General features: G+C 39.2%; 1 protein-coding gene across 1 annotated transcript in view; it reads right to left on the bottom strand.

The window, feature by feature from the left end:
- The window catches only part of LOC126386528 (integrin alpha-5-like), a 55,808-nt gene that overhangs the window by 24,304 nt on the left and 17,638 nt on the right, over positions 1-13,866 (bottom strand). Inside the window, exons 8-17 of the mRNA XM_050038921.1 lie at positions 12,050-12,094; positions 11,767-11,810; positions 11,604-11,660; positions 6,450-6,502; positions 4,879-5,087; positions 3,570-3,761; positions 3,433-3,478; positions 3,230-3,343; positions 1,201-1,256; positions 500-657 (exon numbers count right to left, since the gene is read on the bottom strand). Of these exons, the coding sequence (XP_049894878.1) occupies positions 500-657; positions 1,201-1,256; positions 3,230-3,343; positions 3,433-3,478; positions 3,570-3,761; positions 4,879-5,087; positions 6,450-6,502; positions 11,604-11,660; positions 11,767-11,810; positions 12,050-12,094 (974 nt within the window). The remainder of the gene's footprint in view (positions 1-499; positions 658-1,200; positions 1,257-3,229; positions 3,344-3,432; positions 3,479-3,569; positions 3,762-4,878; positions 5,088-6,449; positions 6,503-11,603; positions 11,661-11,766; positions 11,811-12,049; positions 12,095-13,866) is intronic.

The following is a 13,866-nucleotide window of genomic DNA, read 5'->3' as shown; positions in this document are numbered from 1 at the left end:
CAGTGTTTCTCCAATGCTGTTCAGCATAGCAAGAGCTGGATCCAAGCTGCCACGAACATTTGCTCAGCTTGTTTCTCTGATAAATCGAGATCCAGATGGCATGACTAAAATACTTCATCTGGTTAAAAACATATAGTTAACAACAACCAAGATCTAAAAAGTTTATCATAAAAATGTGGCTTAACTATATAAAGGCAGGCTAACACTATCATGACACATGCGCAAAGGAGATATGAAGCCACTGACAGGCAACGGTGACCAAATGACACAGACAGTGTCCTCAATTAAAATTACAGATTTCTCTGGGTTTTAACAATGTTGGAAACATTTAAGATAATGTAAGTACACAACTCCACAAAAATATATTACATTGGTCTTGTCATTTTTAGACATTTTAACAGAGAAAAGTCAGATCTGTTTTTGTTGTCCTCTTCACGTGGCAGCATGGGTTTAGAGTTAGCGTTTGACAGAGATTAAACTGAAACTTGAAAAGACAGACCCGCAGATAGATCTTGGTGTCACGACACAAGCGTTCTCCGTTTGCCAGGCTGAAGGTCGTCAGCATACTGGGCTGCTGGTTATCAAGGAACAGAGTCCTCCTGATGGACTCCTTCTGGTTCTGCTTCACACTGTCCAACTGAACCTCCACCACAAAGCCTTGAAAATATACACATATGAGCACACACATGCACAAGGTAAGAAAACAGTGAACATGTACATTGTCTGTACATCTACATGGCTGTATTAAACACAAGAATGCAAGTAAATGTATGCGTAGGCACATATTTGCACAGACAAATTATATGCATGCAAATGCGCGCACACACAGTGGTAAACATTATTATGGTAAAGCAATTATTTTGATCATTGTACAGTATACAAAAAGAGGGCATTGCTGCAGCCCACATGACAACAACTATGGAGAGAACACAGACAATGCACACTGGCGCACTTAAAATAAACACACACACACTTTTCTAAACTGCCCGAGCCCACCAAGTTACCCTGTGTTTACATGATTGTTCTTTTATTTTGATCTTAACTGCCAAATTGACCACAGTGAAGTCCAGCATACTTGTGGCTACACAAAGAAAGCAAGGTAATAGGGACCATCTGTGTGTGTGTGTGTGTGTGTGTGTGTGTGTGTGTGTGTGTGTGTGTGTGTGTGTGTGTGTGTGTGTGTTTGTGTGTGTGCCTCACCTAGATGAGAGGGGAGGTGCTTCCCATTAGCCAGCAGGCAGAAACCGATGCTGACACTGGAGGTTGGACACAGACAAAAATATGGAAAAAAAAAAAAAATTAGCACTGATCTGATGCAGATGTGTTTACAGTGATCTGAGATATTTCTGTATATAGTTTCTAATTTAAATGTATAGTCTTTAGGATTTTCATAAACTCAAACCCCATGTTTGATAGCCTATTATTTATGGTCAACGTTTTTCCTGCATTAGCCATTTTAATGCATTTACACTAAGTCATAATCTCTCTACATAGTAGTTTTTATTGACTGGCGGAGTCCGCCATTCCCAGATAGAGACGAAGTAAGGGGGGAAGTTCCTTCCCCTCTGGTGGACCACCATGGGACCTTATTTCAGAAAAAAAATACATATGGTAATTAATGGAGAGCCATGAACTACAAATATGATGTTTGTCACTTTAAAAGATAACTTTGCAAGTCAAGAAAATCGCAGTGTGTTGTAAAACTGTTAAAGTATAAGACTGTGAAATTACGTAATTAGAAAAATTACAGTCGCATGTGTGAGGTCGTAACTTTTTCTTTTGCTGAAGCTATAATCCCTGTGTTTTGCCTGTGAGTTTCGTACCAGAATACTCACACAGGCAACAGGTGTTGCTCATTCTTTCACTTCCCAGTTGATAGAAAGACCAGGAGTTGCTGGATAAAATACATCTGGTAAGATAAGATTACATTTGTGCATGGGCTATAGCTAAGTAAGTTAGCAATCTAGCTAGCTGGCTTGCTAACGGGTATTGCTCATTCTTATGCTAGCTAGCTTGCTAACTAGCTAGTGTTGGTGATGTATATTGTGTGGAAAAAGATATAGTTCACTGAGCGGTTTCATACAAAAATAAATGGTTATACAACAAACGGCAACTTTCTTGACTTGAAAAATTATCTTTTAACTTGACAAACATCAAATGTGTAATTTGTGGCACGATTCAAATGGACATAAAAAAAAAAACATGTGTCTCTCTGTGTTGACTACTGTACATATCTTTGATGAAATAGGGTCCCATGGGAGACACCAAAAGGGGAGGGACTTTCCTTCTCTTTTGCCTGCCAAAGCATGAGGGATTCACAGGAAGACAATGCAGCATGTTATTCAGCATTGTCATTTTATCTCACTGAAATCAGCCTCACTCTTTAAATCCGAAATCTTACAGATTTTAGCCCTGGTTAATTTGTAAAGTATCAAACGTTTAAACAAATCATTAGACACATAACAATAATAAAATGTTATGTACTCGTATAAACGCCTACATGAGCTCCACCACATGCTGCGTAAGAAATCTCATAAATTGCAAACAATATCTCATTTATTTCGAGAAAGTTACAAGCTTTTTCCAACCTTTTCAACGTTAATCACTCAATGCTCTCCACCAATTCATCTTTCCATAGTACTACTCCACCTTTCTCCCACTTCCCCTTCTCTACTCCCTTCATCTGCTTTTTGTTACCACGGCAACAAAAACACCAATAAACACAAAAACAAGACTTACTTGTATTACCTACAGGGCAGATACTAAAACACCAGCCAGTTTGGCAAATGCCTCTAACAGCAGTCTAAAAAGGTTCCACATTTAATACGATGGTTAAAGTGAACATGTGGAAAGAGCTTCATTGAGATTGAAAGCGGGTTGAATTTTCCTTTTTTTTTCACTGGATCTAAGAATACTTAGTGCGTAGTCCAGAGCTGCTTGGACAGGAAACTGGCAAACATGAAGTCATTTGACATTCTCGTGAGGTAAAGTTTGGAAAGCCAAAGCTGAACTAAGACGTGTGTTACATAACATTTGCGAGACTTTTCCATGTTCTGTTATTGTCAGAGAGCTCTTTAACTACTCTTAAACTCTTAAGCTTTCAGTTAAATCATTAAAGATATTTCCGCTACAGTGACAAACACTGTATGTTGGATCAAACTGTGTATAATCTTCCTATTAAGATTTAAGTGGAGCTGAACTTTTCAAGGAAAATAGTTGATGTCCATACCAAGACACAGCGATGGTTTCCTTCCCTGTGATCAGCTCACAAGTCTTCTCCTCCTGGTTGAACATGGTCGGCTGCACTGTAAGAGACGCACTGGCACTCACTATTGGCCGAGCCCTGTTTGAAGAGACAGACCGTGAAAAAAATAAAAACAAAAAGAAAGGGCCTTTATATTTGTTACTACACACCAGCATGCTTTGACATACCTATATAGAACTGCTTTATCTGCCCCAAAAGCACCAACAATCAGATCTGCAGGAAGGGAAAGTGTGTTAAATGAAGATATCAGAAGTGAGGATAAAGTGTAACTGGACGTCTGGTGGCGGTAAATTTCCTGCAGTACCTGGGTAGCCGTTTTGATCCAGATCTCTGTTGCCTCGCAGGGCAAAGCCAAAATTGGCAGGGAAAGAGTTGGAAGCCCATTGGCCAGACAGAGTCTGAGTGGGTGTGTCCATCAGTCCTCCGGCATGACCATTATAAATCAGAACCAATCCATGCTGGTCGTCTCCTCCATAGGGACAGCCAATGGCCATGTCTGAGTGTAAACAGCAACAACATACTATGTGAGGAATCATTGTTATAACCCATAAATGCATGTACATCTACATTTCATGTCTGTAGATGAAGCTGACATGCAGAGCAGCTTACAGTGAGTCCAGCACAATGTACTTTACTTCTTAGATCTGTCACAGGCCAGAGTAGGACTTGTGGTTTTGTGGGCCAGTAAAAACAGTCACTGATAATTTTATGGTGTTTTGCTTCTTTAGACTTTGGCTGAATCCAAACTGAATAAAACACAGACTCTGTCAGTGAATCAGTGGGTGTTGCCAGGATGTCATTCACATTTAGAATAGTACCTGAGCTAGTTTCAACAAGGGCTGAAACATAAAAATCACTTATCAGATTTTTAAAAGGCAAAATATTTGATAGTTTCCACTTCTCCAATGTAAGGATTTGCTTTTCCTTGCTTTCTATCATTGTTAATTGAATAACTTTCTGTTTTCTCTCTTAAGTTCCCCATTAAGTAGCCATAACTTTGTTATAGAATAAACTATCAATTAGGGCTGCAAATAACAAATACTTTCATAATCCAAGCTAATTATTTTCTTGATTCTTAATTATCCATTGTATCAATGAAATGTCAGACTAGAATTACTGCCCTGTAGTTGCATGCCCCCACCAACCACTCAAGTTGCAGTTTACATCCATGTCTGTCCAGACTCCTATGTAGCCATGACAGTAGAGAATTCTTTAAATATGAATGTTGCTGCAAAGAAGATACATATTCTAAAACACGAATGCTTCACACTCATCTTTAACCTGAGAGTTATGGCTTTGAGTAATGGCCAGAAAAGGGGGTCACAGTGACCTTTGACCACCAAAATCCAATCAGTGTATCCTTGTGTCCAAGAGGACGTTTGTGCCAAATTTGAAGAAATTCTATCAAAGTGTTCTTGAGATAAAGCATTCATGACAACGGGATGCACAGACAGACAACCCGAAAACTTAATGCCTCAAGCCATGGCTGTCGCCAGCAGACGCATAAAATATGAACAGTTACATGAATGGAAAAACATAATACTAATCACTGGTATCCCATCTTTGCTGTTGTTATCCTACAGCTCAACACAGACTGTATGTAGCACACTTACCGTTGAATCCATCCTGGTTGAGATCACCCAGAGGAGCCAGCGAGGTGCCAAACCGACTGAAGGCCTGTTGACCCAGTAGGTGGGACTGGCTTGGCTCCAGCAGCAGAGGACCTCTCTGAAGGTATACATACACTTTACCCAGCTCCTCCAGACGCCCAGTGAACCCTCGACGCATAAACATTGGGGCTCCAACCACCAGGTCATCCAAACTGGGGATTCCAGCAAAGGCAGAAGACAAATAATAGGGATGAAGACGGAAGGAGAAGGGGAATGATTGGGATAATGATATAGACACAAGACAAAGAGAGATATTCAAACCAGATTTTGGGTCCAAAGTGTCTTATTTAGAAGTGACTTAACAGTCCTTCTGTCCTTTACTTAACAGTCCTTTTAATATGTCCCCTTAAGCAGCTTTAAGGTTACAAAAATCATCTTATTCTACACTGTCTGACAGTACTACAGTGTAGTCTTTATTAGTTTGTTTCAGCTTGTAATTGAACCCATATGATGTTTACAGAGTTAAACTTTCAACCACATGACTCCTCAAAAAAGAAACATTTCTATATGTATCATTTTCTACAAATTTCCCCTTTATACAATTAGACATGATTGGTATCTGTGAAAAGTTAAGAACTCCCACTGGAATTTACTGTAAAATAATGTTTAGCTACCGAACCAGTAAAGGCACATGGCTGCCCACCTCGAATCCGGGTTTGCCCGAGGTTGCCTCTTAACAGGAAGGTTTTCCTCGCCACTGTCGGCAGTGTGCTTTGCACATGGTGGTAATTTTTGGGTCTCTCTCTTAATTAAAAGAATGTGGTCTAGACAACCTGCTCTAGATGAAAAGTGTCCTGAGATAACTTTTGTTATGATTTGGTGCTATATAATTAAAATTGATTTGACGCAGCATGAGTGTGTAATAACCTTATTTTTAACAGTCTGCGGTAGTAACCAGTGGCATGGCAGTGGGGTTTTAGAGGTTTAAACTGAATCACAGATCACATTTGAAACGAGGAAGGAGCTATAAAAGTTAACTAATTAAAGAAAAGGGAATGTTTCCTGAAGTTGTGGATGTCTGAATAATCAAAGTGGCTAAATATTATGTGTATCCATCTGATACTTAATTAATAGCAATATAAAAAGACTGAATAGATGCATGTATTGTATAAATACCAGTAAGCTTTTTCAAATCATATACACTTTAAATGGCTGCAAACACTGAGTTCAAACAGATGATAAACAGTCATATTTAAAGGCGACACTAACGCCTTAAAACTTTTTGTTTTAACTATGTGCCCCCGTCAGGGTTGGGGAAGTGAAATTAACCAAGGGAGAACTTTACAGACAGAATGAGAGTACAGAGTATTTTCAGAAATGTTCATGACACATTAGAGAGTGACAACTGAAGTGAAGCGTGGGAAACACCCAAAGAGTCCCACTGCTGTCTCTGTTTCAGTGACCTCATCCTTCACTTTTAGTCTCTTTTTTTAGCTTACGTTTCTCTCCCTTCTCTGTCATTTCACCCCTTTTTTTTTGCCATCAGCTGTCTCATCGTCACTCCATCCACTCACCCGTCGTTGTTGATGTCGGTGGCTGCCACTGCGTAGCCAAAGTAGGACCCCATCTGGAAAGCATTACAAACAAGACCCTGTTAGCCTGTAATCACACCAGGGTGCATAGATCCCTTTCTTTTCTTTCATTTTCTTTCTCTCCTTTTTTCTTTCGTACCCTCCACTGCCACCCCCAGAAGCTTTCCTCTTCAATCTCTCAATCCCACAATCCCCTGGGGTCTCCGCTTCTCCTTTTTCATGGAGCTCAGTGTTAGAGCTTCTGTAAGCTTGAGGAGAGGTAGGGGGTCTGAGGATCAGGGACTCAAAGTCCTTTAAACTCATTCAGATAGTGCTCATGGGACTTGGGTTTTCCCGGTTTAATTTCATACCATGTATGATAAATTAGGGTCACCTTACATCCTTGGGTGACTCTTACTTCAAAGCAATTTGAGGCTACACAGAAATGAGTTTGGAGACCCCTGTGCAAAACAAGACTGAATACTAGTGTTGTCCTCCTGTAGCCTATTGCACATGCAAAACAGCTCATATCAACATAAATCACACTGAGGCTCAGGACAAAGTTCAAATTCACTGTGATACCCTATAGGAGCCCTGCTTCACCAGATACACTCACACTCTTAGAAATATGATCAACACTTCCTGTAGAGCTGAACCACCAGAAATGTTCATCTGACGTGAAGTGAGATCAGCAAGCTAAGAAACGCTGCCCTCAGATCAGTTTTCAGTCATCAGCTATCATTGATCGAATTCCCTCGATTCTCATATTACGGAAGTGACTTGAATTTTTATGAAAGTAGTTATACAGACGTATAAAAAGAACTGGATAAGTAGATTTTATTCATATGAAAGTTGCTCAATGGCACATGAAGCCAAAAAAGCTTGATTTCCGTGGTATAAAATTACCTTGATCTTCCACATCATTGGGCCCATAGATCAAGTGCACCAGAGACTCTCGCCAGCCGAGTGGCTTACTTACAGTTTAGCCATCCACTATCTTGAATTGGGATAAAAAGATTTAATCATGCAGCTCTTCTAGACTTTCGAAATGTTATCAAAGCAAACTGATCAAATCCCAATAATTAGTCATTAGTCATTTTGCTATAGACACAAGACAAAGAGAGATAAATGTATCCACTGATTTACAGATGGAACCCATGGCGCCACATGATTGACCCAGAGGTTGTAGGTCCATGGTTTGGCCACTATATGTCAAATTGGCTTCAAAGCCCAGTGCTGTTCCTGAGGGCATGAGTAGTAGTAGTTAAGCGTACAATACGTGATTTTTTTGGTCACCTAGGGGCAGTAGAAACAAGCTGTGAACACAACATTGCCTTCAACCTTTAGCTGATGTGGTGAACAAGGGGAGCTGCCAATTCAGGTGATAATTCTCTGTAGGTTCATTGCTACAAGTGACCCCTTTCACATTGTTTTCACATTTTTGCTTGATTTATTATCATAAAAATATCAGTTATAGCCACTTTTTAAGTAGTTTTATCTAAAGGACTCAAGAGATAAATCTGATGCAACTGGGAGAATGTGCATCTTTTTTTATTCTTTTATTCTTCTTATATTCTTCATTATTTTTTTAGGAACTATGCTGACAAACATCTGGCAGGGGGACTACCAATGTAAATCAGCCCTTGGCTGCAATTGCGTGCATCTACATTTTCTTTTTCTTTCTTTAAAAGGAATGTTCATTGATGTACACTGTCCCTTCTTAAACAAATAAATTATTTAAATTAAATTAAATTAAATTAAATATTTGTCATACTAACAACAGCTCACATGACATCCCCACAAAAAAATTCAGCTCAGAATTCAAAACTGAGACACATACAGTTCATGATGCAACACTGTCTATGTCCAATGAAATTTTGATTGTGCCAGAAATTTTTATTATATACAACCTCTGCAGAGTGTACACTATATACTAATGGAAAACAATTTTTAATTAACATACACGAACCTAATGTATTGTTACATGTAATAATATGGGACTATTGACCAGCATCTAAAAGGTTTAACTAAGAAAAGATTTATAGATAAAATACCCAAATGCAATGGTAATTAAAAACCTTAAAAATCAAGATACTACTTTCTAAAAATCCTAAAACCCAGCAGGACCAGAACAGTCTGGCTTATTTATTTGCTTTGCCCATAATAGTCTGATACCTCCAGAGATTTTACAGAGAGCTACCTTGGTATAAATAAAATGTCAAAATACCTGATGCTTGGCACAGAGGGATGCCGTATGCTGTAAAGCACTCTGAGGCAAATTCTGATTTGTGATATTGGGCTTTATAAATAAAATTGAATTGAATTGAATTCATATTGTCCCCTATATACCATCATATCGCTCAACCTAAGTATAAAGTCTGTGATTTGGATATATCACAGGTCAATAAGCAAATTTAACATGGTTGAACAGAGATGATACTGTTTCCTGACATAACAAATGACAAAATTTGTGGTTTTATTCTTCAAACAACAGGGCCTCTTGCACAAAGACCCTCTGGTGTGTTTTTGCAGCTGACTTTGACGTCACGGTCCAAACACCCACAGAGGGACCAGCATTCGCCCACAGAGAGCAGACAGTCAGTCAGCCAGGAGTTCACCACAGATCACTCTCACTATGACTTAACAGTTTACTCAACACCCTCCGTCCTGAGACTGACACCTCTGAGTAGGCACTAATGACCTCCCACACTGAAGACACTCTCACACACAAACACACTTTCCCATGTGCTCTCCGTGATGTCATGCTCTTACATCTTGCAAAACCTACACAGTGAGGTCACAAAAAAAGTAACCGATTGGTCAACTTCCCCCATGATGTAGCTGGAATGTCCCAACTTAAAGGATAGGTTCACTTTTTTAAGTTTGTCTAAGTAAGGGGCATCGGTAGCGTAATGGATAGTGCCAGTGCCCCTTGTACAGAGGCATTGCCTCGCTGCAGCGGCCGCAGGTTCTGTTCTGGCTTGCGGCCCTTTGCTGCGTGTCAGTCCCCACTCTCTCTCTGTCTCCCCATTTCACTCACCGTCCTGTCCATTAAAGGCAAAAAGCCCACAAAAATAATATTTAAAAAATTTTTTTGCCTCAGTAAGGAGGTTTGTTTGAGTTTTTGGTCTGTGTCATTGCTCCTCCTGTCCATGCTGACTATAAATAAAACCTACCTACTCACTAAAGATATTTCAATGGAAGTGGTGGGGGACAAAGTCCATAGTCCTCATTTTGTGTAAAAATTTGTTTTAAAGTTCAACAAAAGCTAATATGAAGCTTCAGCAGTCTGAGTTAGACAAACCAGGGGGGAACTTCCAAAGCTACAGTCACATTAGTGCTAAATCCTCACTTTGTTTTACTGCCTGTTTTCTGCATCTCAGAAAGGACTTAAGGTTTCCATCCACCAGTTTTTTTGCACATTTGCAATTGAAAACATAAGCAGAGACACCGTAAGTTACAAAAACACTGTAAATATTGCAAAAGACACTTGCCTGAGGTGGAAAAGATGGTATATCGATAAAAACAGGAGCAAAGTGCAATGGAAACAGACTTGGCAAATAAATCCTGATGTACAGTACATGAAGCATGAAACCAGAAATGATGGCAGAGTGGGGCAACAAGGAGACTGTAACCTCACTCAGATAAATACCTGAACCAAACAAAAATGACATATTTCCATCATATTTTCTGCTTGACTTGTACGGTTTTAAGAATGTCACCTTACAGCATTCTCTTCTTCCGCAATGTTTTAATAGCACCAAAGTACAGAGTTGATGTCTACGTGCCCAACCACTAATATTCACATGACAGTAGTGGATAAAAAAAATGCACATTAATTTTTCATTTGTTTGCCAACTTCCTGGAAATTTGGTTAAAATTTGCATTACATTTGGATGGAAACCTAACTTCTGTCTGTGGAAGTACAAAGAGGGAAGCTGTTTACATGCACATTAATGTTCCTCTATTATTCTGAATATAATGATATTCTAAATTTGATACGGTTATGTAAATAGCATATTTCATTCAGATTTTCCAATTAGGCCTTATTCGAAATGTATAATTTTCTAAATAAGACATGCAGGATTTGCCAGGATTTGGGTCTTAATAACATTCTTTGCACATATAGGCAGCCCATTTAGAATATGCGTCTCAGTTAGTGTTTATACAAACGTTTAAGACACACAACCTCTTTCTTGTTTACAGTCAGCTCTGTGTATTGGATACCTTGTACACAAACTAACCAGCCAACACTTTGTGGTAGAGATGCATGCCCAAAAGAAAAGCCCACATTTCTTGTCTGAAGAAGAAACACACTTACTTTTAAGCATTATAAAAGACTTGGATATCAACAGATTTTTGGATATGTGGAAATATTGGAACGCCGACCTTTTCAAGAAGGTGATTAAAGGAATGAAATAGGTGGGGTGTGTTCACACGGTCAAACAAGTCCACTACCATTGAGTAAACTTTGAAAAAATCCTGGCAGAAGAAACAGCCTTTCCACTTTTCCATATTTTGATGTGATAAACAACACGTTAGGGCATGTTAACTGGAGCATGGATGACTGCATGTAAACAGAAATACTAGTGGAATATTCATTTCATTAGCCGTGTAAACAGCTTAGTAGGAATATTGCAGAATAAGGGCAATAAACTTTTTTTTTGGGCATGTAAACATAGTGTAACTTGAAAGTATACCCACTTCATTTAACAGACAGCTGGAGCCTCATATTAGTTTCAGCTGAACTTCAGAGAGCTGTGTGGGAGCAGTGTGGGAGTTAGTGACATTTAGTTTTAAAAATAATTCATCTGTGGGTTATATTTTAAGAAATATGACGGAAAGCTCAACACGTGTCTGACTCACCAACACTGCCACTCTACGGTACTTCCCATTTCAAAAGCACATGCTGAATCAATACAGTAACAACATGAACTCTATCCTGGGTTGTGTTTCTGGGTTTGATTTACAGCTCTTAGAAACCATGAGCTGTGTATACTGTAAGCCGGACCTCTGACCCCTGGTATAGGCCTCCTCTCCACAGGGCAAATTCCTTCATCTTCAGCCCTCCTTTATACATGCTACTTTAATGTGTACCCACATATGAAGATAGTGGTCAGGCTCTTATAGAAAACCCCCAGCCAGATGTGCACATACCTGTTCCCCTGTCAAGTTGAGCAGAGACTTCAGATCACTTCCATTTAATATGGACACCTATGTTGAAATGGACAAAAGTCATTATCTGAGCTTACTGCATGTATACTCCTTCATGTTTTTCAGACTATTTGCAATGTAAAATGAAACTGTGGGGACTCCTTACTACACCATACAGCATGAGTCCTTTTGGAACTCCTGTGATGAAATCTGCAACGAGCAAAGCAAGGGGCAAAGGGTTAGGAGCTGAAACAACACTGTTTACACTCTTATCAGATTTACTTTTTGATTCTTTGGGTCTCTAAATGTTTTTACTTCCTGAAGAAAACATAATAATCATTTTCCATAACAACACAATCATGTATGTCGAGACTGGGCAGTTAAACATTAGACAGACCCTGTACTCAGCCATGCATTTTGGCTCTCTGCACTGTAAATATGACCCTCACCTTCCACATCATCCCCACTGAACTCGCCACCAGCCACAGAGTACCCTGTAGGAGAAATGAAGATTAAAGATCGAGTGTGGAAATAGTACATACAATTAAAGGTTTAATGTTACATCACTGAGATTAAAAGTTTGCTAATTCTATCGGTTATTAGTAGAGGGACAAGCCCTCACACATTTGTTAATCACAACTGACTTCCCTCTAGTGTGAACCTTAAACCTCAGACCCAAGTTAATGACGTACTGTCAATTTTGCTACTTAAAGCAAAAAGCACCCACAAAATGGTCATTTATACATTCATAGCTAACCCTGTGTTATGTGTAATGCCTGAAGTAAACTTTATTTTTCTTGCACTTCTCCACAGCGAATGGAGAATCCAAATCAGAGAAAATTCTTGATGAACTGAAGTAAAGGGGGGCCACGTTCAACAACAGTAAAACTACATCAAAACATCTGTTAACAACTCTCACACAACTCATGTAGTCTGATCCATTTATCCATTTGAATGCGTAGTATTTCCCAAAAATGAATTTCCGCTAAAACCTTGATATTTAAAAACGTCTGCATAAATAATTTGATGTAGTTATGCTTTATATGCTTTAAATTAACTTGTGCAATAACTCTAACGTCATATAACGTTTCTTTTTATACTGATATTTAAACATATATTTATTTATTTTTTTTATTTTTATTTTTTTTGCACTATGCTATATATCTTTCTGCTCTTGTAAGGAGCACCTGTAATGCCAACAATTCACCCAGGGGATCAATGAAGTATCTCTGATTCTGATTCTGATTATGTTAAACGCAGTCAGCTTTTACTTCAATAAACCAAACATTTCCTCATTTTTGATTCCTTGCTCACCACGGAGTCATGAGGTAAAAACAAAGTTTTCATCACAAATTCAACACAAAGATTTGTTTATATTCACACGAGACACCGAGGCACGGGCCTCCACAGATGGCTCACACTGAGGAGTTTATGCTAAATGCATTGTTTATTGCAATGTGCTCCAAATCGCCAGGCGGTGTACAAACAAAGTAAGATAAGCAGGAAGTCAATCAATGTTACTGGAAGAACTTTACCGGAAAAGTAGGCTGCCGGGCAACAGCAGTAAACACATACCTACTGCCAAACACTGTATTTGTGCACCGTGATTATTATAGTTTTTTACCTCCAAGTCGAATGTATTGCAATTTTGTCTCTTTTAGCTTTTACAGCATCTATCATGTTCTTCCACACCCTGTGGCAAAACGGCACTTCTTTAACCATTAGGTGGACGATTCCTCTCCAAGAATTGTGAGGCGAATTTTACTGTCCCGCCCATGAAGAAGAGTCACTATTAGAGATCATTAGAGATGTCTGTACAGGGGAACCTGCTTGGCCAGTCTTCCCTCAAAGGCATCCACAACGAGCTGAAAAGTGCAACATGCGCAGTGGGCGACGCAAAAGATGTGATGACATAATTTTGTGGCATTTAAAGCACACTGGCGACACTATGGCAAGCATACACTCAGCTTAACGGGTGAGTAACTGATATGCACATGCTGATTTTGGGGGTGAAGTATTCCTTTAAAGTGGGGCTAATAAAGCAAAAAGCAAAACGTCTACTGTATGCTGAGGGTAGCACTACAGAAGGGTAATAAAGTAATAATCATAACTTTATATCCCCTTGGTCGCATGATTTTGCTCAGTATATTTAATGGCAATCTGACACATACGTCAGACTATCACATACAATATCTTTAGTCATTTCAAGAGTCATGTGTTTGCCTGATAGTGGAACAAGAAGAAAGGTCAAGAGACTAAATCTCAC

Source organism: Epinephelus moara, chromosome 24 (genome assembly GCF_006386435.1).
Source record: "Epinephelus moara isolate mb chromosome 24, YSFRI_EMoa_1.0, whole genome shotgun sequence".
Taxonomy (NCBI): domain Eukaryota; kingdom Metazoa; phylum Chordata; class Actinopteri; order Perciformes; family Serranidae; genus Epinephelus; species Epinephelus moara.
The sequence above is the reverse complement of the archived record's forward strand: the minus strand, read 5'-3'. Positions and strand labels throughout refer to the sequence as shown.